General features: G+C 40.7%; 1 protein-coding gene across 2 annotated transcripts in view; it reads left to right on the top strand.

Annotated features, from left to right (window-relative positions):
• TLN2 (talin 2) overlaps positions 1-25,849 on the top strand; it is a 346,512-nt gene that overhangs the window by 228,394 nt on the left and 92,269 nt on the right. For both annotated transcript variants that reach the window (XM_049772980.1, XM_049772979.1), the window contains exons 19-27: positions 2,917-3,084; positions 4,556-4,850; positions 7,523-7,689; positions 13,526-13,654; positions 14,886-14,999; positions 15,801-15,914; positions 16,496-16,630; positions 18,753-18,881; positions 21,341-21,443. In XM_049772980.1, the coding sequence (XP_049628937.1) occupies positions 2,917-3,084; positions 4,556-4,850; positions 7,523-7,689; positions 13,526-13,654; positions 14,886-14,999; positions 15,801-15,914; positions 16,496-16,630; positions 18,753-18,881; positions 21,341-21,443 (1,354 nt within the window). The remainder of the gene's footprint in view (positions 1-2,916; positions 3,085-4,555; positions 4,851-7,522; positions 7,690-13,525; positions 13,655-14,885; positions 15,000-15,800; positions 15,915-16,495; positions 16,631-18,752; positions 18,882-21,340; positions 21,444-25,849) is intronic.

Raw genomic sequence — 25,849 nt, 5'->3', positions numbered from 1 at the left:
CACTGAGCCCTTAGACATCTCAATAACTGTTCTGCCTTTGAGACTCCCCTTTTCCCTCTGACAGACTGTTTTCTACGTGTGGAAGCACACAGTCTGCTCCCTGGAGTTGTTTTTCTACTGTGTCAGAGGAGAAGGTTTGGACTCAAGGGATAACTAGAACATTCCTCAGGTCTAATAATCTGATAGCTGCAGAACTGGAAGGTGAAACTGCACCTCCTTTTGGTCTGGCTTCCTGACACTGCTGCTCCTTTCCACTCTTCCCTGGAGTCTTTGCTTCATATTACAGAACTTTCCATAGTTTCATTCACATTATATAGTCCCAACCTTGGCAAAGGTTATTTCCCCTCTGACCACATCATAGGTCAACAAAGCTCTGTAAGCAATCATTGATACAGGACCATGCGCTTTTTCCTACTCTATTTTGAGGGACAGAATTAATGGGAAAAACAGGGTTTTTTTAAATGGGTATAATAAATACTTTAGAACAATCATGAATCTCCATTACCAAAGCTTGGTCCCTGATATGACAAGAGGAAATTATGTCAGATAAAGGGACTTACTTAGAACTGCTAATTTAAAATTTCTTTTTATAAATATATTATTTTAGGGCTGGAGTGTTAGTACAGTGGTAAGGCATTTTCCTTGCACGTGGCTGACCCAAGGCGGATGTGAGTTTGATCCCCAGCATCCAAAATGGTCCCCCAGGGCCTGGAGAGATAGCACAGCGGTGTTTGCCTTGCAAGCAGCCGATCCAGGACCAAAGGTGGTTGGTTCGAATCCCGGTGTCCCATATGGTCCCCTGTGCCTGCCAGGAGCTATTTTTGAGCAGACAGCCAGGAGTAACCCCTGAGCGCTGCTGGGTGTGGCCCAAAAACCAAAAACCAAAAACCAAAAAAAAAAAAAAAAAAAAAAAAAAAGGTCCCCTGAGCCAGAGCAATTTCTGAGAACAGAGCCAGGAGTAACTCCTGGGCACTGCTGGATGTGACCCAAAAAGAAAAACAAACAAAAAATTGATATTATTAAAAAAATAAAAATTCTTTTTCAGGGCCAGAGTACAGTAGGCAGGGTACTTACTTGCCTTGCATGCAGCCTATTTGGGTTCAATCCCTGTAACCCATATGATCCCCAAATACTTCTAGAAGTGATCCTAAAGTATAGCAGAGCCAGGAATAACCCCATAGACATTTCTGGGTGTCACTCTAAAACAAAAATTAAAAATTCCTTTTAGGGGGGCCGGATAGATAGCATGGAGGCAGAGAGTTTGCCTTGCATGCAGGATAGTAGTTCAAATCCCAGCATCCCATATGGTTTTCCATATGGTCCCCCGAGCCTGCCAGGAGTAATTTCTGAGTGTAGAGCCAGGAGTAACCCCTGAGCACTGCTGGGTATGACCCAAAATTAAAAAAAAGAATTCCTTTTAGGGACTAGGAAGATGCTCAAACGACTGAGTTCATGCTTGGTATATGGGAGCCCTAGACTTGATCACTAACACCCCATGGTCCTCTGAGGGTATCTTAAGTTTAGAAGCACCCCCTTGGGCATATGCCAGAGTAGCCTCAGATTAAAGATGGATGCACCCCCCCTCCCAATCTTTCTAGTAGTCTGTGACATTCAATTTTGTCTTTCACTGAGTATTGAGTTGGGTTTCCACAAATTCTTACTTAGGAGCTGGAAATAAACACAGGGCAGATCTCAAAGGTGTCTTCAACTTTGGACTTCCTGGTCTTTGGGCTTACCTGGAGTGTTCAGGGTACATCCAAGACAGAAAACTATTCCTGAAAAACAGCTTCACCTTTGTCCCTTTTACAGTTGGATGATGGGAGTGCACTTGTGTTGTACCTGGAGAGTATAATCTTGGCTCTGTGAAAAATTATACAATTTAAACACTTTCCAATATATCTTCCCATAAAATATCTTGTGAAGACTCTGTGGGGTGCCATTTGCATTAGGAATAAAGTGTGTTTTTCATTATCCGATGAATTAATAAAGACTTCTGACCACACTTCCTCTGGGAGAAAGCTTTGGCATGTTAGTTCAAAATAAAAATGGTTTATATGTTTTGGAAGCATTTGCTAAAACAAACAAGATACATATGGATTCAAAATTCAATAAGAAAATGTAATGTGACAGTGACTATTCTTTGAATTTATGGATGGGTGATAAATATATTGAGCTAATCAAAAAATCTCCACCTTGCAAACAGGGACCCTTTTATTGTTGAATTGAAGCGTAAACTAATCTATAAAAATTCAGAGACCCTTCATCTTCAGTGAGGTTTTCTTGTAACTAGTTTATTTATATATTTCCATTTCTATTGTAGTTGAATCCTTACCCAGGAGGCTGCTGAGAATCACTTGCATTAAAAGCATTTCGTGGCTCTTGAGCTGTAGCTCTTGTCGGGACCCAGGCTGCCCTCTGCAGGCAAAGATGTGGAGACATTTTCCATCTGATGCCTAGTAGAAATCAAAAAGATAAATTTTCAAGTCACTGTGAGCTGCAGTGACTTCAAGACCATGAATTACATCCGTACTCCACACATTTATTTTATTTATGGCATATGGGTATACTTTCCACTTCTCTTTATCCACCACACCAATCACATTGAGGAGAGACATGGTCCAGACTCTAAGGGAGGAGAAATGCTTGAATGTGAGTCTGTGGTCATGATTAACTCTGCCTTCAAATGAATCTGGCTTAGATTTTAGCCTGAGCTACATAATGAAGGTACAGGATACTTAGTAGGCAGGCTTCCTGCTCTAATAGTACCGTAAGGACAAGCTGCTTCAGAAACATAAGTGGAAAACTATTAGTTTAAAACAACCAGGGGAAAAGGACAAAAGGAAGTTTGGAAAGGTTTCTTTCTGCTTTTGTTTCCTGCAGGGTGATCATAACTAGTTTCTGGCTTCCCTTTTTCAGGATGTTCTGATGAGTTTGGCGAAAGCTGTGGCCAATGCTGCTGCTATGCTGGTGCTCAAGGCCAAGAATGTAGCACAGGCAGCAGAAGACACGGTTCTTCAGAACAGGGTCATTGCAGCTGCTACCCAGTGTGCCCTCTCTACCTCACAGCTTGTTGCATGCGCCAAGGTGAGCCTTCTAGCACCTCTGTTTTTCCTTCAGAATAGTGGCTCTCTGCTACCCTATGAACATGTTGAAGAACTCAGAGATTTGGGCAGTTTTCAGGATCTCCTTTTGACATTGTCACACATTTACTGCCCATTCCTGTTTCCACTATGTGTTCATTGTTTGGATGGTCAGGCAGTGGAATGCCTCTAAGTCCAGTTGTCATTTCAACATGTATGTTGGCCTTTTCCCTGTAGGACTTCTAGATGCATTTTATTTACAACATAACTCCAGGGGCCTGGCCTTATGTAGCACACAGGGTACACAGAAATAAGTGGCAACATCTATCATAGATGCCTTTCTGCCCTACCCAGTGTCAGAGGGAGGGAGTTGGGACCCCATTCACTATCTGTGTTCCCTCACAAAACCCCTGAAACTGAGGCCTCCATGTTAGTGAATGCTAGAGCTGGGGTTCAGACACCCCTTCTATTCACACTGTTCACTGGAGTCTGCTACATGGCACCCATGCAGACTTCTAATGTGCATGGCCTGCCCTTATGCCCCAGGGTGACTTTGCAGCCCCCATTTAGTGGAGTTCTGTGACCTCCCCATTTTTTTCTTGGGCCCTATTCTAGTTTCCATTGAATCCCTTTTCTTTTAAGAGCCACATGACTCTGAAATAGGAAATAAAATTCTTTCCCATCACCTTCCTTTTAAAAAATAAATTTAAAGCACAATGTTATTCATAATAGGGTTCTAGTTGTACCTTGTGTCATTTCCATCTACCACAGTCACCAGGTTCCCTCCCAATCCTGCTTCCTTGATAGGCATGTTTTACAGTTTGGTTGTTGTAGTTTGGATCTCATACCTTTGACCCCTTTGACCCAGAAGGTTCTGTGGATATATCACAGTTCTACCATAGGTCCCTGCCCTATGCCCTATTACCTCCCTTCCACTTTTTCTTACTCCTTCCCAACTTGATTCCTTTATGTCACAATCTTTCTCAGTTCTGTAATACAAAGGCCAAGATAGTCTAGGTCTCTCCCCTTTGATATCTTACCTTCCCTTGTCCTGTTTTTCTATATGCCACAGATAAATAAGATTATCTGATATTTGTCTTTTCTGGAACTCACTTAACTTAAATATGATCCCCTCCAGTTTTATCCAAGTTGCAGTATCCTACCTTCTTTTCCCAGCCTAAAAGGTGCAATTCAGAGTCCCCAAAGGCAGGAAGTATAGCTGGTGAGTTTCCAAAATATCTAGCAGTAAGCTAGATTGTCACATAGTACTTAAAGGAGAGATGGATAAGTATGCTGTATGTATGCTGTCTAAAAGCAGAGATGAGACAAAGTGCTGAGTCCTCTGATGTGACCTCCCAGATCCTGGCTGCTCTAAGGAAGACTCTGAAGCCTGGAGAGGGCAGAACTTAGGGAGGGGGAGGTATGCCTTCGTCTCTGGAACCCCACATTGCCCAGACTCCTCTCATCTGCTCTAGGTGGTGAGCCCCACCATCAGCTCACCTGTGTGCCAGGAGCAGCTGGTGGAGGCGGGGAAGCTTGTTGACCGCTCAGTGGAGAGCTGCGTGCGGGCCTGCCAGGCAGCCACTGATGACAGGGAGCTTCTGCAACAGGTCAGCGCGGCAGCCAGCGTGGTCAGTCAGGCCCTGCACGACCTCCTTCAGCATGTGCGCCAGTTCGCCAGCCGCGGTGAACCCATTGGGCGCTATGACCAGGCCACGGACACCATCATGTGTGTCACCGAGAGCATCTTCAGCTCCATGGGCGATGCTGGTGAGAGGCTGGGCTGGGGGAAGCTCTACTACTAGTAGAACTAGTGGTGCCTGCCTGCTGCAAGAGCATTCATTGGTTTCTATTGGGACTCCTGAGGCTGAGTTTCCTGGGATAGGGTCTATGTATGGATGAGGCTTCATTAACCATGTTCAGTTGTCACATCTGTCCTAAGAGTGACACCCATGTGAGCAGAAAAAAGCTGGTACAACCACCAAGCACACGAGCAGTGATGTGAATTTTGCAATGCACACAGGTCGCAGAGAGGGTCACTGTCTGTTACATGGGGCATAGGCAGCTCACTTGGAGGCTGAAAGGAGGACTGAGGCTAGAAGCTTGACTAGGATCTTGTCAGAAAGGCCAGGCAGGGCAGAGCAAGGCAAACATCTATGAACTAGCCAGTCTATATTATTTCAATAGATTCTGTACTCTAGACCTGAACCCTAATGCTTGGCCTGTGTCTTTGGGTAATTTGAGAAATATTGGCTTCAAGAGTGAAAGGGCCAGAGAGAGGAGATGAGGCTCTGGTAGATCAGCTCAGCCCCTATTTTTGGCTGAATGCTTGACTGTCTCTCAGAACCTACTACTCTCAGTGGGGTAGGCTCTGCAGGCAGAAGGTGTTTAAAGGGGCCAGAGAATATACAGTGGGAAGGGCTTTTGATCTGGGTTTGATCTCTAGACCCCCATACGGTTCTATAAGCCTGCCAGGAGTAAGTCTTGAGCTCCACTGGGTGTAGCCCAAAAATCTAAAATCAGACAAAAAAGGTGATTTTTAAGACATCATGATATACAGGAATCATGTAGATACAAGGAATCTTTTTGCCTACTCAGAATGGTTTTTTGGTGTGGAGGAAATGACATAACGAGAGGGCACAAGCCTTACAAACACATAGTGCTGAGTCAATCCCTAGCACTACAAAGTTTTAGTCCTGTAGTCCCTCCCACTCACCACTATTGTCTCTAAGATTCTATAAGTGATAGCCCAGGGATTTTCCCTCTTCTTACAGTCATTTTCTTAATGTGATTTAGGAAACACGGCTACATGTGTATACATCTGTCTCTGTTAATGTAAATGGAAAATCATGTGCTAATTAACAGTCTTTGCCACCTCAAATACTCCAAATTCTTTTTTCTTTTCAACCTGTCTAGTCACCTTTTTAGTAGCCATCACGATTCAATTTTATGGAAAAACCATAAATTAGTCCACCAATAACATTTTAATGAACAGGGATGTAGTTTTTTCTTTGTTTGTTTTGATTTTATATAGATATTACTATTTTTATGAAAATAAAACAAAACTTTGTTTTCTTTTGAGAGTACGTTAGGTAAATTTCCATCTGCTGAATTTCTGTGCCACTGCCTATACACATTTCCTATAATGCATTTGTGGAGTTTCTTCCCAGAAGGATTTCAAAATTAGTAACCCTGCTGCACTTTGGCAGTCTCTTTCTCTCCTTCCCCATCAGAATGGAGAAGAAATTTCTAGCATGGATTTGAAAAGTGAAAGTATCTGTGCTCTTCTCTATCTGTTGTAATTATTTGAGCAGGTAGGAGAGCTTCACATATTTAAAATTATTTAAGAAGGTAGAAGGGCTTCGTGTCTTTTTCTTTCCAATAGGACATTTATTTTGGAAGACAATGTATATTCACAGAAGTTGCAGTGGTTTTACAGTGCTACTGTACCCCCTAACCCCCATACATACTTACTTCCAACTAGTACACATTCACAAAAACTAGGAGATCCACACCAGTACAATCCTGTTAAAGAAATGGCATACTTTATTTAGATTTCACTTTTTCTCCATTGATTTCCTTTTAATGTCCCAATATCTACTCAGGGGTACTTTAAATTGAACTCACTTTGTCTTTTTATGAAAGCTTTTTCCATTAGTGCTACAATGCTTTGGTGTTTTCAAGTGCCCGAGGTGGAGGGGATGACATTCCTTGATCACTTTTAATGCTGTTATCCCCTCTCACTTCCATAGGACATGGAATAGATATCAAGAAAATATAGGCAAAGTTTGGAATACAGGATCAACGCTGGGATCAGAGGGTGAACATAAAGAAAATTGGTAGGGAAATACTATGCTAAGGCAAATCTTAGGTTGGTTGTGAGCCTGGGAACTGTGTTTCCTTGAAAGAACCAAGTAGCACAGTGCAGTGAACTCCAAAATATAACTCACCCAACCTTAACTAACATACAAAGTTTTCCCAAATGAAAAAGTCATGTTTGCTGTGCCCTTTACTCCAAGAGTTTCTTGGGAAGGTTTTGTGTGTGTGTGTGTGTGTGTGTGTGTGTGTGTGTGTGTGTGTGTGTGTGTGTGTGTTTCAGTGATTCTTGAAGTGCAATAAATTGTATTTCTAGCTAGGAATTTAACCAACTTCTTATTATTTTGTTCCCATTTACTGTTTATGAAGAGTTCTTTTTAGCTGTGTTGTATTGATGCCTCATGATTCAAGATTGAACTAGAATAAGCTTAGGGTGTGCAGTATAGGCACCCTGGGGACATTTTGAAGATCTGGGTCTAATTTGACTAGGGTTGCCTTAAAACAGGGCATGGAGAGTCTCTTCCCTGGTCCCTCTGCCAAAGACCTAAAGTCAAGACTTTACTAGCTCTGGGGGTCTCACTCGAGTTTTCCAGAGCTGACAGAATATGTCTCCATCACCTCTCCAGGTGAAATGGTGCGCCAGGCCCGTGTCCTGGCACAGGCCACCTCGGACCTTGTCAATGCCATGAGATCAGATGCGGAAGCTGAAATTGACATGGAGAATTCCAAGAAGCTCCTGGCTGCTGCCAAACTACTGGCTGACTCTACAGCTCGCATGGTGGAAGCTGCAAAGGTATGACAGCAACGGTGTCTGATTGAAAAGGGTTTCACTAATCAAGGTTGGGATTGGGAAGGCACTTTGGATATAGAAAATGGGCAGCCAAGTGTGTGTTTTGATTAGTTTAAGCCTGTCTGGCTTTGTAGTCTGTTTTTTAAAATAAATTCTTTAATTGAATCACTGTGAAACACACAGTTATAAAATTGTTCATGATTTAATTTCAGTCATACAACATCCTACATCCTTCACCACTGCACATTTTCTGCCATTAATTTTCCCTAGGTCTTTTCCACCCTAACACCTGTTCTCCCCCTGCCTGCCTCCATGACAGATATATCTCTCTCACTCTCTCTCTTTCTCTCTCTTCCTTTTGTTCTTTAAAATACTGTGGTTTGAAATATTGTTACTCATGCATATCACTTTATCTCCTTTCCGTATCTAATTCCTGAGTGATCATTTCAACTATATTATCATAGTGATTCTTTCTCTGTCTTAACTGCACTCCCCCACTATTTGTGGCAAGCTTCCTATCATGGACTGACCCTCCTGGCCCTCGTCTCTATTGTCTCTCGATATCATTACCTTAGACAATATTATTGCTATCTTTTTTTAAGTCCCACAAATGAGTGTAACCATTCAGTGTGACTGACCCCCCAACTCATTTTACTCACATTATACTCTCCATATTGATCTATGTTTAAGTAAATTTCATGACTTAATTTTTCCTAACAGCTGGACAGTATTCCATTGTGTAGATGTACCATGAATTTTTTATTCATTTATGTATTCTCAAGCACTTAGATTGTTCCCAGTTTCTGTTTATTGTGAACAGTGCTGCAGTGAATATACAAATACAAAGGTCTTTTCTGTATTGTGTTTTAGGGATCCTACGGTATATTCCTAGGAGTAGTATTGCTGGATCATATGGAAGATCAATATCTTTTCAGGGATATTTATATTATTTTCCAAAAAGAATGGACCAATTGACATTCTCACCAGTAATGAATGAGAGTCCCTTTCTCCCCATAACTGCACCAGCACTGATTTTTTTTTGTTCTTTTTGATGGGTGCCAGCCTCTGTGGTATGAGATATCTCATTGTTGTTTTGATTTCCATCTCCCTGATGGTTACTGATGTAGAATATTTTTTCATATATTCTTTAGTATTTCTTCTTTGTGGAATTTTGTGTTAATATCTTCCCATTTTTTATGGTTTAGTGTCTGTTATAACATCCTCCTTTTATTTCTGATTCAGTTTATTAAGGTTCTCTCTCTTTGTGGATCTTGCTAATGATTTATTGATCTCGTTTATTCTTTTTAAAGAACCAACTCTTGCTTTCATTAATCTTTATTATTTATGTTTCTAGCTCATTAATTTCTTTTTTGTTTTGTTTTGTTTTTGTGCCACACCCAGTGACACTCAGGGGTTACTCCTGGCTATGTGCTCAGAAATCACTCCTGGCTCAGGGGATCATATGAGATGCCTGGGATCAAACCAAGGCCCGCCCTGGATTGGCCACATGCAAAACAAACACCCTACTGCTGTGCTATCACTTTGGCCCCGTCTAACTCATAATTTCTGTTCTAACTTTTACTATTGCCTACATCCTGATGTTTTGGGCTCATTTTGTTTATCATTTTACAATTTCTTAAACTATGCTGTTAATTTATAGTTGTCTTCCTTTTTATATGCAAAGCTATACATTTTCCTCTTAATGCTGCTTTTTTTATTTTTATTTTATTTAAACACCCTGATTACATACATGATTGTGTTTGGGTTTCAGTCATGTAAAGAACACCCCCCATCACCAGTGCAACATTCCCATCACCAATGTCCCAAGTCTCCCTCCTCCCCACCCGACCCCCATCTGTACTCTAAACAGGCTCTCCATTTCCCTCATACATTCTCATTATTAGGACAGTTCAAAATGTAGTTATTTCTCTAACTAAACTCATCACTCTTTGTGGTGAGCTTCCTGAGCTTAATGCTGCTTTTATTATGTCTCACAAATTCTTTTTTTTTTTTTTTTTTTTTTTTGGGCCACACCTAGTGATGCTCAGAAGTTACTCCTGGCAATGCACTCAGAAATCGCTTCTGGCTTGGGGAACTATATGGGATACTGGGGGATCAAATCGCGGTCTGTCCTGGGCCAGCCACATGTAAGGCAAATGCCCTACCATGTGCCATCTCTCTGGCCCCGATTGTGTCTCACAAACTCTGATAATTCATGTCCTTGTTCTCATTTGTTTCTGGGAATCAAGTTGTTTCTTTGTTTTTGTTTATACTTCACTTCTATTTTCAGTGCATCATGAATTATTTTATCATAATTGATAAAACTTCTATACTCTTGATTTTGATTTTATGGAGATATGTTTTGTGGTTCAACATGTTGTCTATCTTGGAGAATTTCCCATGTACATTGGAAAAGAATGTGTATTTGGCTTTCCTGGGATGAAAATCATACGTATATATAAGGCCCATCTTTTCCATTTCTTCTTTCAATCTTCTTGCTTCTTTCAATATTCTTGTTGAGTTTCAGCCTGTTTAATCTATCAAGAGGTGATAGAATGATGTTGAATTCTCCAGCTGCTAATGAAGTTTATTAGCATTTATTAGCATTCTTGCTAATGAAGATTATTAGCAGTTGTTTTAAGTATTTTTCTGAACCCGAATTGGATGCATATATATTCTGTAGTGTGATTTCTTTCTGATTACATATCCCTTGATTTTTTTTTTTTTTTTTGGTTTTTGGGCCACACCTGGCGGTGCTCAGGGGCTACTCCTGGCTGTCTGCTCAGAAATAGTTCCTGGCAGGCACGGGGGACCATATGGGACACCGGGATTCGAACCAACCACCTTAGGTCCTGGATCGGCTGATTGCAAGGCAAACACCGCTGTGCTATCTCTCCGGGCCCTATCCCTTGATTTTTAAGGAATGATCCTCTGTCTCTTATAACCTTCTTAAACTAGAAGTTTCTATTGTCTGATATTATTATTGCCAGCCCAGCCTGTATAAGAGAGTTGCTTGCTTGAAGGATTGTCTCTTAACCTTTGAATTTGAGTCTGTGTTTACTTTTTTATTTTGTTTTGTTTTGGGGGTCACACCCAATGTTACTCAGCAGTTACTCCTGGCTATACTTTCAGAAATTGCTCCTGGCTTGTGGGGCCATATGGGACGCTGGGGGATCGAACTGTGGTCTGTCCTATGCTAGCATATGCAAGGCAGACACTGTACTGCCTGCACTACCACTCCAGCCCCTGCTTTGATTATTCAAATGTGTTTCTTGTAGGCAGTAGAATATCAGATGACAAATTTTTTTCATTCATTTTGCTACTGTATCTCTTTATTGGTACATTTGGTCCCCTGACGTTGAGAAAGAGTATTATCCATAAAATTCTGTGCCATCTTTTTTTTATATCTGTGTGGTATATTGTATTAAAATATTTGCTTCATTTCTTCATTTAAAGTTGGTTTTGAGTCTGTGAACTTTCTGAGCTGATGTTTATCATGAAGTTGTGTACTTTTCCTTCAAACCTGAATGAGAATCTGTTGGTGAAGTATTCTTGGTTGGCCATTCATTTCATTTTTTAAAATATATCCCATAACTGCCTTCTGGTATAAAGGATTGTTTGTGATAAATGTGCTATAATTCTTAAGGATGCTCCTTTGTATGTAATTACATTTTTTGATCTTGCTGCTTTCAGTATTTATCTCTATCTGTGGCTTTCTTCATTGTGACTAGGAGGCACAATGGTGTTGGGGTGTTGACCTTTGGGTCTCTTTTAGCTGGTATTTTTTGGGGTGTTCAGATTTTGGTTGGTTGGACTCTTCACCTGTGGGAATTTCTCATTAATGATGTCTTTGACTGTTGCTTCTTCAAAGGGGTTCTCCTTCTGGTTCTCTTTTCTGTTGTATTTGTCCTAAATTTCTACTATTGTCTGTTCATTTATTTTGAGAATTTTTTCCATCTTCTGTTCATTTATATTTAGACTCTTTTCCATCCTCTTCTGTTGTTTGGAGGTATCATGCCCCTCATTTTTGAGCTTACTGATTCTGTCCCCAGCAGCTGTTGGTCTGTTGGTGAGGTCTACCAGTAAGTTTTTCATTTTGCCTACTAAGTGTTTTAATTCTGTTATTTTTGTTTGAAGTTTTCTCATTTCTGCTCTTAAAACTTCTTGAGTTTTATTGGCTATTTTTTCCATAGTTTCTTTGAGTTCCTTGAACAGCATTAACATTTCTTTTCTATTCTTTTCTATTTCTCCTTAGCAGAGAGGGTGTATAAGTAGTTGGTACAATTTGGGTCTTTAGAACTACCATCTTCATGCACTAAGCATGGTGGGTTCTGAGTTACTTTCCACTTGTGACCTTTGCAATGTGGTGATGGTGTTTATGTGTTGTGGGGTGGCTCACTGACTGGAAAAATAGAGCCTTCACTCCTCTTCACTTCATGACTGTGCTCCTCTTGACCTTGGGTGAAAATGGCTCTTATGAATTAAAGAGGATCCTGCTGCTAGCCTGTTTGTCTCCTCAGTTTTTTTGAGGGGGACTTTGCAGTTGGACATAGCCCACCTGGGATACCTGGAAGACCCTTCCCCCTTTTTTAGTGCTTCTCTTTTCCTACTGGCAAACTGAGCTGTGGTTTTGGATTTATAAAATGTCTCTTCTACATTAAGTGGGAAAAAAAACCAGAGTATTCTCTTCAAGGATTGCTAAAACAATATTGTCCCAGGTGTTCCCACTGTCACATTTAGTCCAAATCCCTGGGCCTTTTCTAAATAGTTCACAGAAATAGGTTCTTATAAATTAGCAAAGTTGGCAAGTTAGCCATTGAAAAACAGGCATTCATAATGTTTCTTTTTTTTTTATAAAGGATGTTTCTTTTTCTCATCTTAGCATTGCTTTGAAATGTTTGTAGAGAACAGGAATATGACAAAAAAATCAAGCTCATATTCTTCTGGCAGGAGCCTCAAATTTAATCCCTTCCAGTTCTACAGGTTACTCCAAGCACCTCCAAAAGTGACTTCAAGTACTGCTGATGTGACCCCCCAAAACAAAAGTTGTTTTGTTTTGTGATCATCTGTATATATGAAATACTGTTCACAAAACATCAAGACTTAAAAAATATTTATTACTGTTTTAGTGATAGAAGGAATATGCTTTAAGTCTTAGCTGAGTTGTACTGGAAATACTCTTTAATCTTAGCCCTTCCCAGCCCAGAAATCCTATCCTCAGTTAAATCCATGTGCATTAGTGTGATACTTGCAGCTACAGAATCAAGGTGCCTCAGAGGAAATGAGCATCTCTCATCCACTCACTCCAGCTTCCCCCTTGTTCTACCCAACATACCTCCAACCTGGCCCTCTGTGAATGCAATTTTCATTTATTTCCTTCACACCTCTTTGCAAGACTTCCTCTTGTCCTCTGTTCCCTCCAGCCATATCTTAAGACCAAGTCTCACTCACTAACATTCACGAACAGCACCATAGGAGATTTTGTCCTCTGTTGTGCCACTGAAAATAAAACTCTCCTTTGCAGGGCAGTGTAGTGGTAAGTTACTATCCTTTAAACTGTGGTTTCTGACCCTCAGTTATGGGGCATGAGCAAGCTGTAGTATTATATGTTTCATGCGACCATTGGTTTCTGCTGCTTAAGGGCACAGCCTCCAAACTATCCTGGCAAATATTACGCTGTTTTCAGAGGAAATCCTATTTCATAAAAACAGTGGTTGGGGGTGTGGATTGGCTCTGTCTACAAGACACTTGCTGTCATTAGGAAAAAATAAAATTGAATCCATGAATTCAGGTCATGTTGCCCCTTGGACCTCTTGAAATAATTTTTTCTTTTTCTCAGGGAGCTGCAGCCAACCCTGAGAATGAGGACCAGCAGCAAAGGCTGAGAGAAGCTGCTGAGGGTTTGCGGGTGGCCACCAATGCTGCTGCCCAGAATGCCATAAAGAAAAAAATCGTCAACCGCCTGGAGGTCAGCAGAGAGCTGCTTTCACATGTCCCTTTCAGATTGCAAAGAGCTTTTTAGAAAAACAATTGAATTAACAAGACAGTGCCCAGAAAAATAAAGCTAAATCAAGATGAATGACAGTTTAATGGTTTAGGAGCCATTTGAAATGTTAGCTTAGGTATATTGTACATTTGGGTGCAATGCTTTAAGGCACGTTAGCAGAATTTGAAATATTGCTATTTCCTGGCATCAGAGTGTCAGAATATTAAAGAATTTAGCATTCTTGATGAGTTTTTCTTATGAAAAGTCAGATTTTTTTTAATTCTGACTTATTCAGGAAGATTGTTAACCTACAAGTGTATGCGGGGTGTGTGTGTGTGTGTGTGTGTGTGTGTGTGTGTGTGTGTGTGTGTTTGGAACAATGACTCTAAAAACTCCAGACTGAAAAATGCAGCTGCTGTAGGCATGGAGATGAAGATAAGACTTGAACTCAGAAGTATGGGAGGAAAAAATACATAATATTATCATTTTACTAATCATTCATTGTGAAACAAATCAAAAGAAACTAGATGTATGTAATATATGATGTAAGGAAGTAAGAAATACTCCCAGGAGGACTGTGTACTATCCTTGGCTTGCTACCCAGCCCTTCCCCATGAAGAATCCATCTCTGGACCAGATGGAGTCTAGATGAAACCAGCTCTTTTGAAGAACGGAAGGAGACTGGATATAAGAAGCTTCCCACTGGGGAAGCATGGGCTTGTCTGGAACAGGGCTGCTCATTGTTGTGAGAGGATAAGATATGCGCCACAAACCTCTAGGTATTGCTTCTTGTGAGAGAATCCTACAGTCTCATTTAGTCCTATTCAGCCCCATCATGGTTTTGGAATTTGCCCTTGTCTTTTTTGAGAAAGACAAATAAAATCGGAACTTAACCTTTCAAGTGCACTTGCATTTATCAATGTTGATCAGAGAGTGATAGAACACTGTTATAATGGGACCATGTTAGTCTTCAAAGATAGCGTGTGGTGTTCTTGGTGTTTCATATCTTGATGTTTCATACCTACAGCTGTAGGTACCCAGTGCTGCACTTTTAGTCCAAAGCAGTCGCTAACTGTTTATGGGTATACGTGTAGGCATGTGTATACATATGTGAGATGTCTGTGTGTATGATGTGTGTGCATGTTTGTATGATGTGGCATATCAGGGGACAGCACAACCAAATATTTCTCCCTTTTTCTGTCTTTCTTTGCAGGTGGCAGCTAAACAGGCCGCAGCTGCAGCCACCCAGACCATCGCCGCCTCCCAGAATGCGGCCGTGTCCAACAAGAACCCTGCAGCCCAGCAGCAGCTGGTTCAGAGCTGCAAGGTGAGGTGAGACTGGCAGAGAGCCAGTGTGCTGAGATATTACCCTGAGAGAGTTAGAGTACCAAGTGGTTTGAAAATTCAGTTAAGACACATCATCCGGGCCCCTAATTCAGTTTATTCCAGCCCCCACATTCCAGGTGTGGATGTCGCACACACTTACACATGTCTGGTTTTTGTCTCTTGTGGACTTGTGGACAGCCTGTTTTTCTAAAGGAGAGTATATGTTCTCCAATATTTTTTTTGAGAGAGAGACAAACTGAGAACAATTGCAGGGCTGTAGGCAGTAGTGAAGCATTGGAAAGGCAGGGCCTTTCTTCCTGTGAACCATGGGCCTGGAAATCTTTGCTTGAATTTGGCTTTGTCTTTAGTGCTCAGGGTCAAACATTTTGAGGTGGCAGGCTAGAGGAGAAGTGAGTTTATTCTAATGAGAAGATTCAGCTTTTTGAAGGGATGTTGATGGAGCAGTGGAACAAAGAGTATGGCTTGTCTGGTTTGGGCCCTGGGTCATCCCCTGCTCTGCCTGGGCTCATTTAATAGCAGGACCATGCACAGCTAGGAGGGGACCCAACAGAAGGGCCAAAAGAACAAAATCTTGTGAATTGCATTATAGTAATAGGGGGTGGGGTGGGTTCTGAGCTCAGGTCTAAGACCAGTTGTTTGCTGTTAGGGATTTATGTCAGTGATCAGCAAGGGCAGGGGAGATAGAACTTCCCAGGACTTCTTCCAAGTTAGAACTCACCCACTCCACCACACAGTTCGGTCCTCTGGGTACGCTCAGTTATCATTTCCTCACTCTCTCTAGGCAGTGGCTGATCACATCCCTCAACTAGTCCAAGGAGTCCGGGGCAGTCAAGCCCAAGCAGAAGACCTCAGTGCCCAGCTGGCGCTCATCATCTCCAGTCAGAACTTCCTCCAGGTAACACATTAGCAAAAATGTACGAATTTTCAGTGCATTTCTTACATTTCAACTACCTCCACACACATTATCTACATACACTCAGACATACTCATATCCACATACACATATATACACTCATACCTGTGCATGAATGTCTGTATACGTTCTTTTAAATTTGGGTTCATTGTCTACAGTCTGTTTTTCTTCTAGATGGACCTTTACCCTTAAAGAGATGAGGCAGGCACCCCTCAAGGTCTTCTGTTTATCTCATTAGTATCAGGAGAGCTTAGTGCAGCTGGTGATACTCAGGGGTTACTCCTGGCTGTGCGCTCATAAATCGCTCCTGGTTTGGGGGACCATATAGGATGTGGGGGATCGAACCGCCATCTTTCCTAGGCTAGGGTGCACAAGGCAGATGCCTTACTGCTTGTGCCACCACTCTGGCCCCTGATGATGAAAGTTTTATGGCTAAAGAAGATGGCTCCAAGAGTCCCATAATTAGGGTAAAGAGAGTCTGACTGTCGGTGACATTGCTGAGAGGCCTCTGCTCTTTGGTCTCCTGTCAAGGATCTTCCTACTTCCTGTTCCTCTTCCTACAGCCAGGAAGCAAGATGGTGGCTTCTGCCAAGGCCTCGGTACCCACGGTGAGTGATCAAGCTGCAGCTATGCAGCTGAGCCAATGTGCCAAGAACCTCGCTACCAGTTTGGCGGAGCTGAGGACTGCCTCACAGAAAGTAAGTCTTCTTTCTTCCAGGGCTTTTCTAGCCAGCCATGGAGCTAAGTCCTCATTGCTGCTCTGACCCAGTTTTATACAGCTCTTTACATGGTGAAACAGGAATGGAGCTTTTAATTCCTCACTGCTGCTTTGACCTGAAGTTACTGTGGTTTCTATAGGGTGGCATGTGCTTCTTGCTAGGATGATCATCCCATTTGCAAGACCACAGAAAAACCATAGAATTGGCTTTTGCCACCATAAGCCAGTAACTCCTAAGCTATTACCTCCCCAGTGCAAGTGACTGCTAGTGAGCTGACCTGGGAGGCTGCCTCTCATGCTCTTTTGCTCAGGTTGAGCAGTGAGTGACCTATTTACACAGCAGCAGAGAGAGAGTTAGTGTGATGTCACTAATTTGTCCACTAAGTGGTTCCATCTGTCAGACATCATCTCGTCCCTTAGAGCAAATTATAAAGCAGCATATCTATGGTTAGATGGAGGAAAGAGGTAGGAGAAGAGAGGAGATCAACTTATGTTATCATTTTTTACCCCGGAAGGTAGTCATATATATATGAAAGTATTCATATATATATGTTAATATATATTTATATATTAATGATCCCCTTAATTCAGTCTTTAGTAATAGAACCAGAGACTAATCACTGTCTATTTCTACAACAATCCATCATTGCAGAGTCTCTCACTATTGGGTATGATATTAATACTAAGTTCTAGCAGGTATTTATGGTTTTGCCTTAGAACACAGAAAGAGGGCAGCAAAGAAGCTTTCTTTGTGAAGTAGAGAAAGATGTTAGAAGCTGATTTTAATTCTTAGTGCAAGCATTGTAAAGGGAATTGTCTAAAACATTTAGATGATACTCACATTTAAAAAACAAAGTCTTGGGGCCAGAGTGATAGCACAGCAGTAGGACATTTGCCTTGTACACAGCAACCCAGGACAGATGGTGGTTCGAATCCCAGCATCCCATATGGTCTCCCGAGCCTGCCAGGAGCAATATCTGAGCACAGAGCCAGGAATAACCCCTGAGTGCCGCTGGGTGTGACCCCCCCCCCCAAAAAAAAAGTCTTTTCAGCTATGTATCTCAAAGAGAGGCCCAAGGACCATTTTCCCTAGAGGAGAATTAGAATACAGGTTCCTAGTTATGCTTTTGTGCCACCAAATCAGAATGTACATTTTAATCAGTTTCCTTGGAAAGGCCACACAACCACATCACCTACTTCAGACAGTGAGTTCTAAAGTGAAAGACACAAATGACCCTTGATACAGAAAATGGTGAAGGCATCCATATATTTGTATTTAATCTATGGGTTCAGAACATAGTCCATGCTCTCCAATTTGGGCCTGTGCCATTCACTTATTTTGTGAGCCAGACAAGTGAATCAGCCTGTGTCTCTGTTTCCTTATCTAATTTCACTGGCACATAGAAATTATTCAGTTTGTATTTACTAATATTATTTCTGTTGTCTAAAGAAAAGAATAAAATTGGCCAATACTTAATGTGGTTAGTAATGATCTATTTAATTCATTAACATGTGAATTAAGGATACATAATAAAATGCTTGGAGACCACAGTCATTTAAAGTGATCAAGAGAAGGAAGTAGTTTTCTTAAAAAGAATTGTTCAGGCAAAGAAATTATTTCTAGTCTTTAATATGGTGAGAACAGTGGTTCCTAATCTAAAAATTTATGGACAGAGTCACAGCATTGTTCCAGACATGCCCCCAGATTCTGTGCAAAGGTCCACTCACTCACCAGCAATTTCCTTTCTCTTCATTGGCACAAGCTGGGCACAGGTCCTTGCTCCATGGACCAGCAAACATGACCGGCAAGGTAAAGAAGCTATGCTGAGAGGCAAATGCCATTCAGACAAAAACAGCTTCCAGTAGACTTTGCCGATCCAGTTGTGAGATGCATGTAGTTGATTATTTAGGAGAGGAAGGAGCAAGGTTCTGAGCATAGAGGAAGGATCAAGCATTGCAGGAAAAAATGTTTTTCCTTGCTTCCTATTGCTATAGTTGGAAAATTGTTGGGTACTTCCAGAAAGGCATTCGTTACTTGGCAAAGTACCTAGGGCACTTTCCCTGAGCAAGTTGTGTTCACACATCCCTAACTTTCTTGCCAGGCCCATGAAGCTTGTGGTCCCATGGAAATCGATTCTGCTCTGAGCACAGTGCAGACCCTCAAGAGTGAACTGCAGGATGCTAAGATGGCCTCCGTGGAGAGTCAGCTGAAGCCACTTCCAGGGGAGACAGTAAGAAAGCAGCCCTTGCCTTTGTGACTCTATGGAGTTGTTTTAGAAGTTGGGGTTGGTGAATGGAATTGGGAGTATGGGTGCCTGTTATTTCAAACAGCTTGATGTAAAACCTTGTTTCTCTTTTCCTTGTGTGAGCATGTGGCCTTTTCTGAAAACAATGTTAGCTCAGCTGGACAAATTGGAATTAGAGCTAAATTCTAGCTATTCTAGAATTACCAGATATCACAAGCATCCTTATCAGATGCTATTTATCCATGAGATGCGTGTCAGTGAGCTTATGAACACAAGGAATAGTTTTACAGTCATTGTTTTTTAGAAAACATTTTATTACTACATTGTTATTGAGAAAAACAATGGCCAAACACTTTAGTACATTACAGTCACAACTATAAATGGAACGATAGCACCAAAGGTCTACCCTTGATCTATGACGATACTATTAAGTTTTTCTGTCAAGGTTTTCTTAGCTAACATGTTCTAATTTTTTTCATATGTATATAACTCCTTTTCTGCATTCCCAAACATCCCCCCAAGTTACCTACACGTATTAAGCACATACCATACAGTCAGGCTTCCCTATCTTCCCAACTCAGCAAGTTTTATTACATTCATTTTGTTAACTCCAAGTTCAGAGGTTCAAAGGTTATCACTCTTCTGTCCACGTTTGTCTTTGAGCAAGTGGCAGAACAAAGGTGTGAATACAGATCTAGAGAACTCAGAAATCCAGGTCCTTGATCTATGGCTCATACTGAGAGTGATTTATTTGTTTTATTGTAGCATTTTTTATTTATCAGTCTTTCCTTATTTTGTTCTCTTTCTTTTCTTTCTTTTTGTCTTTCTTTCTTCTTTCTTCCTTCCTTCTTTCCTTCCTTCCTTGCATCTTTTCTTCTTTCCTTCCTTTGGCCCCCTTCTTCTTTCTTTTCCTCCTTTCTTTTGCTGGAATTGAACCCAGGGCCTCACTCAGGGGAGACATGCACTCTACCTCTGAGCCATATCTCTGGCCTGAGTGTGATTTCTGAATTCCCTCTGCTCTTTAAATGAACTGAAGCTATTATACTACAAAGAAGCATCAAAAAGATACTATTTATCATAGATATACCTATGGCACATATGAATCACTCATGAAATATTCATTAAGTTAGGATATACCAAATATTAAAGTACATGTAATAGTAAATACACTTAAAAGTAAATACTCGGGCCCGGAGAGATAGCACAGCGGCGTTTGCCTTGCAAGCAGCCGATCCAGGACCAAAGGTGGTTGGTTCGAATCCCGGTGTCCCATATGGTCCCCTGTGCCTGCCAGGAGCTATTTCTGAGCAGACAGCCAGGAGTAACCCCTGAGCACCGCCGGGTGTGACCCAAAACCTAAAAAAAAAAAAAAAAAGTAAATACTCAAACTTGGAAAGATGTTCAGTTCTCTAACATGCTCCAACAATGGCAGTTAGTCCAATAATGGATGCACAGCATTGTACCCCACTATTTCTCTACCAATTCCTGGACTCCAGGAACTTGAGAACTCACAGGACTTGAATTCTGCCTTTATTTAAAGTAACTAGACATTTAGGATGAGAAATGCCAAGTAAACAGATATTATTTTCCCCAAGGAATGAATATGTGTATATCATATACCAATATATTCTATTTATAAAGATTTATAAAGAGGCTCAGCATTTGTTTGAAGTGACTGTCTCTCCTGGGAAGCATGTTGCAGGCTGTTAAATTTAGTGGTTTGCTGAAGTTTTCTGCATTCTCTCAGTGTGCCCCAAGGTTCTCTTCCAAAATGTTGTCCTCACCTACTAATCAAATAATTATCTGTACCTTAGGGCTTTGCTGACTTTGTTCTTTGAATTATTTATTTTGTTTACAAAACAAGATGAAATGCTGTTCATGAGAAGCTCTTTGCTCATTTTTATAATCTTATTTGCCACTCAAACCTCTTTCTCTATTGCATTTCCTTCTGGTTAGAACTCCGAAAAGGATAATGATCAAATTGAATGATGCTAATGGCCCCCCATGCCAGGAAGGTGGGACAGCTGGATGCCTGCCCACTTCCTGCCAAGGCATAACTAATTCTCACTCAGGATTTGTTGCAGACTTTGTAAATTAGCTTCTGGAGACATAATAATAATTGCTACCATTTGTAGAGTATCTACATCAATTCTTTTAGAGCCAGAGATGCTCATCTCCTCAGGACACTAAGGCTTGCAAGAAATTTAGTGCCTCCTAATCTCTCATCACTAGCACTGAGGGAAGGAGCATAGAACAAAGATAGACTCAGAATAGTTTATTCTGGAATTTAGCTTCTTTCCCCTCCATTTCCCTACTGCACAGTGTCATTAATATTTGGGAGAAAGTGTCAGCTAAAACTCTAGAATTGAGCAACCTTCTTTAAATGCCCAGATTGCACCAAAGGTTACTTTCTTCTAAGCTGTTCATCGTGACTCTTTTTTTAGTTGGAGAAGTGTGCACAGGACCTGGGAAGCACTTCAAAGGCTGTAGGCTCCTCGATGGCACAGCTGCTGACGTGTGCTGCTCAAGGCAATGAGCACTACACAGGTGAGTCGGTTGAATAATCTTCCCTGTAGCAGGTACATACCACCCTGAGGTGTGGAACTGGCAGTGAGGTACTTTGATCTGAAAATGAACCTGATGGGGTTTTCTCCAACAGTTGAATTTACAGGCACTTTTTTTTATGCCCAAATACTGGCCTTCTTGCAAAATATACAGACTTAAAATGCACAATTCCAAACCACCTCGCATCACTTATTGTGAGAAAATGGTGATTGGATACTTAATCAGTGTATTCATCTTGAATGCCCACTAAGTAAAGGAATAAAAACAAAACTAAGGACCAGAGAGATGATACAGTGGGTAAAGCACTTGCCATGCATGTAGTCCCCTGAGAAACTCCAGGATTGTTCTATGGATGCAGAATCAGAAGTGAGCCCTGAGTACCTCAGAGTTGGCACCTCCCCACCAAAAGAAAGAGGTTCAGAGAATGAGAGTAAATGACAGAAAATAAGATGCCAAAGTCTAAGAGTCTCTAGGGACAGAGAAGCCACCAAAAATCAAGATGAACTGTACCACCAAAGCCTGAGGCTTTCGTGTTGCTAGGACACCATATTTTTTGAGGCAGGAGACCATTTAGCAGGGATCTAGTTTTGATAGTCATCAGCTATTTCCACAGAATCATTCCTGCTATTATGCCATGCTGCTGGGAGAGTATGCAAGGGTGTTACCCTGCTGGGAGGGTTTGAGGGTATTACACTGCTGTCTTCAAATGTAACTTTCCATCTCTAGGACTATAATACTCCAGACTTGAGTCATACTAGACATAGGTGTAAACATGTTGGCAGGTTAGTTGTTTTCCCAAGTGGAGCCCATATAATCCAATAGCATTCCTTAAGCAGCATCCTTTCCCTTTAGTGCTACCTTGCCATTGTATACGTTGACACAATTTTTGATCTCTCTTGTCTTTTCCATTCATCTGATTGCCCATGCTTACCTGAAGACCATTCTTCCTAAGTTATTGTAGGTTTGTGATGTTTTACGTGAGTCGTGTAAGCCCTTCAACTTCATTGTTCTAGATTCTCTTTGTGCCTTTACATTTCCACGTAAGTTCTAGAATCTACTTATCCATTTCAGAGTCCTGCTCAAAACCTGCTCTTTTTTTTTTTCAAATTAGGGTTACCTTGAGTCACTTTGAGGATACTTGAAAAGTTTACACAATGAAGTGTTTTAATCTGTGAATATATTTGTTCCTCCGCTTGTTGAGCTTTTTCCTTTCGGTGCCATATGGTAGTTTTTTTCAGGGGTAAATTTGTTTTTGTTAGAGCAGGCACAATCAATCTTGCCCTTGCTTTTATTTTTTGTATGCTTAGATTTAATGAGTATACTGTGAAAGCCATGCAGGCATTCTTCTACATTGGGAAGAATTGTTTGCTAATGTGACAATTCTATCATCCTGTTCTGGTTACCATTACATGGAATAAAATCACTGACATTGTAGGAATCTATCTCTCATTTTAGATTTTGTTTTTCATTTGTCCTACATACTTTAGGTTTCTTTGTCTCTCCTTTACTGCCTTCTTTCCATTTGATATATATTCATGAAATTCTCTCTCCTGTGATTATCTTGTTAGTTGTACATCTGTTGGCTATTCTGGAATTTTTACATCTGATACAAGTTAGTTGTGAGTATCTCTTCCTGGATATTATAACAATCTTGGGCCACTTTAACTCCATTTATCTTTCTCCCAACTCATATATTGGTGCAATCATTGTCTCTTAATTCTCTTTCTCTGTACATATATGTGTATATAATTTATATAATGAATATTATTTCTATTCAGCCTTTTTTCAGTCAATATTCATTTAGAATCATCATAATTGGACCATTACATGTTCATTACTCTTCTTCCTGCACCTCCTTGAGTTTCTGTTTTATTTATTTTCTGACTAAAAAACTATGCTCATTATTTTCTTTTGGGTAAGTCTGATGGTGATTTTCTTTTTGTTTATATTTGTCTAAAAATGCTTTTGTTTAGCCTTCATTTTTTTTCACTAGTTTTACTCATAAAATTTAGGTTGATAGAATTTTTTCTTTCAACATTTAGAGAAACTATTTTATGGCCTACTGGCATCTATATTTCTGTTGTGAAGTCACTGCTCACTTAACTCTTTAAAAACAGAATGTGGGGGCCGGAGAGATAGCATGGAAATAGGGTGTTTGCCTTGCATGCAAAAGGACGATGGTTCAAATCCCGGCATGGTCTCCCGAGCCTGCCAGGAGCGATTTCTAAGCGCAGAGCCAGGAGGGACCCCTGAGCGCAGCCAAGTGTGACCCAAAAAAAAAAAACAAAAAAACAAAAAACCAAAAAAACAGAATGTGGTCTTGCTTTTCTCTTCTATTTTTAATTTTTTTATTTTATTTCAATTAAAAATTAAATTAAAAATATATTTATATTTGGTTTTTGGGCCACATCCGGCGTTGCTCAGGGGTTACTCCTGGCTGTCTGCTCAGAAATAGCTCGTGGCAGGCACGGGGGACCATATGGGACACCGGGATTCGACCCAACCAACCACCTTTGGTCCTGGATCAGCTGCTTGCAAGGCAAATGCCGCTGTGCTATCTCTCTGAGCCCAAATTAAAATAGTTTAATTTTTAAATTTTCAACATGTCTGCAGAAATCTTATTGTGTATGTATCTTGCTCTGTAGTATCATATCTCTGGGAAATGGGATTTGTTGGGCTCAGAGAGATAGTACAGAGACTGACCTGGGTTTTAACTCCAGCATCACACAAGCTCTGCCTGTAGTGATCCCTAAGCACAGAGCCAGGACTCTGTACAGCCAGGTGTAACTCAAGAAAAAAAATGGAAAGTAAAGAGAAAAAAAAAATCTGGGATTTGTTATCTTATATTAGCTTAGAAAAGCTCAATATCGGGCCCAGAGAGATAGCACAGCGGTGTTTGCCTTGCAAGCAGCCGATCCTGGACCTAAGGTGGTTGGGTCGAATCCCAGTGTCACATATGGTCCCCTGTGCCTGCCAGGAGCTATTTCTGAGCAGACAGCCAGGAGTAACCCCTGAGCACTACCAGGTGTGGCCCAAAAACCAAAAAAAATAAAATAAAATAAAATAAAAAAGCTCAATAGGTATAGCTTCAGATATTTTTCTGCCTCATTTTTCTCCCTTCTTTGAGGCCACAGTTATGACAACAGCTAATATATTCACTATTTTATGTGTTTCCTGTGTTCTTTTCTATAGTGCTGTCATTTTTATTCTCTGTACTTTGACCTCAATATTTTCTTTGTCTAGCAAACTGTCTATAGCTGTCTACAGCTTACTATTTTTTCTTCAGTTTTTCTGTTCTATTTTTCATCCCTTTTGGTTTGCAGTTTTAAGTGCCCCCAGTCTTCGGTTTTATAATAACAATGCATTGTTTCTAGAGCTTTCTTTTCTCTATTTCATCATCTAATTATAATTCTTCCACATAGTTTTTTCCATGGTTTAACATTCAGTTGGTATCTAAATCAATTTCTATGTACCTAACCTGCCCCATTTAGGGTATGAGAAGGGAGAAAGAGAACCCTATGTGGAGCAGGGATCAAACCCAGGTTGGCCATGGGCAAGGCAATTTGCCCTACCATCTCATCTATACTATTGCTCTAGCCCCAGTTCTACTTTCTTTGTCTGTTTTTTCTTCTTTATATTTCAGATCTTGATTTTCCCGATATTCCTGAGGGTTTTCATATATATGTGTGTATATATACATATATATAAATCATATTGTCTACATAGGGAATATTTAAGACTCTCGATTCTGTTTTATTTCCTATAGAGTACTGTTTTGTTTCTGGCAAGTGGTTTGGTTATTGGTGAATAATCCTGATGGTAGAGAGTCCAGATGGATTGGAAATGTTGAGGCCTCTTTCCAGTTTTCTGTTAGGATATAATCTTTAGTCCTTCTGATCCTATAACTGAGGTGCCTCTAGGAACATTTTATTAATTGGACATAGGATAGTAACTTTTCCATCTTTCAATTTGTGGGATTACAGGAAGTTTTACTTAGCTTCTTCTGGGCAATGGTTTATAAATCTGGAAATGACTTAAGGGAAATTTCATGTACTCCATAAAGTACAATTATTGATTAGGGTAGGATTAGTAACCAAACACTCCATCATGCTTTGCTCCTTCAGGGTCTTCGGGGTTACTGAGTCCCTGGTGCCTCAGTATCTCTATAGTACATTCGAACAGGCACGTTTAGTTCATGTTTGTTCAATGTTTTTAAATTGTTGTAACATTGATTCATATAGATCAATACTGACATCTGTATATACTTCATTATTTTTACCCCCACAAGTCTGGTTTCCATTTTTACCATATAATTGACACTTTGACCTAATTTACCTACTTCACTTCCCCCTTTGCTGCTAAAAATTTGTTTTATCTTGTTTGGCTAA

The sequence above is a fragment of the Suncus etruscus genome, chromosome 5, assembly GCF_024139225.1.
Source record: "Suncus etruscus isolate mSunEtr1 chromosome 5, mSunEtr1.pri.cur, whole genome shotgun sequence".
Lineage (NCBI taxonomy): Eukaryota > Metazoa > Chordata > Mammalia > Eulipotyphla > Soricidae > Suncus > Suncus etruscus.
This window is presented reverse-complemented; position numbering and strand designations above follow the sequence as displayed.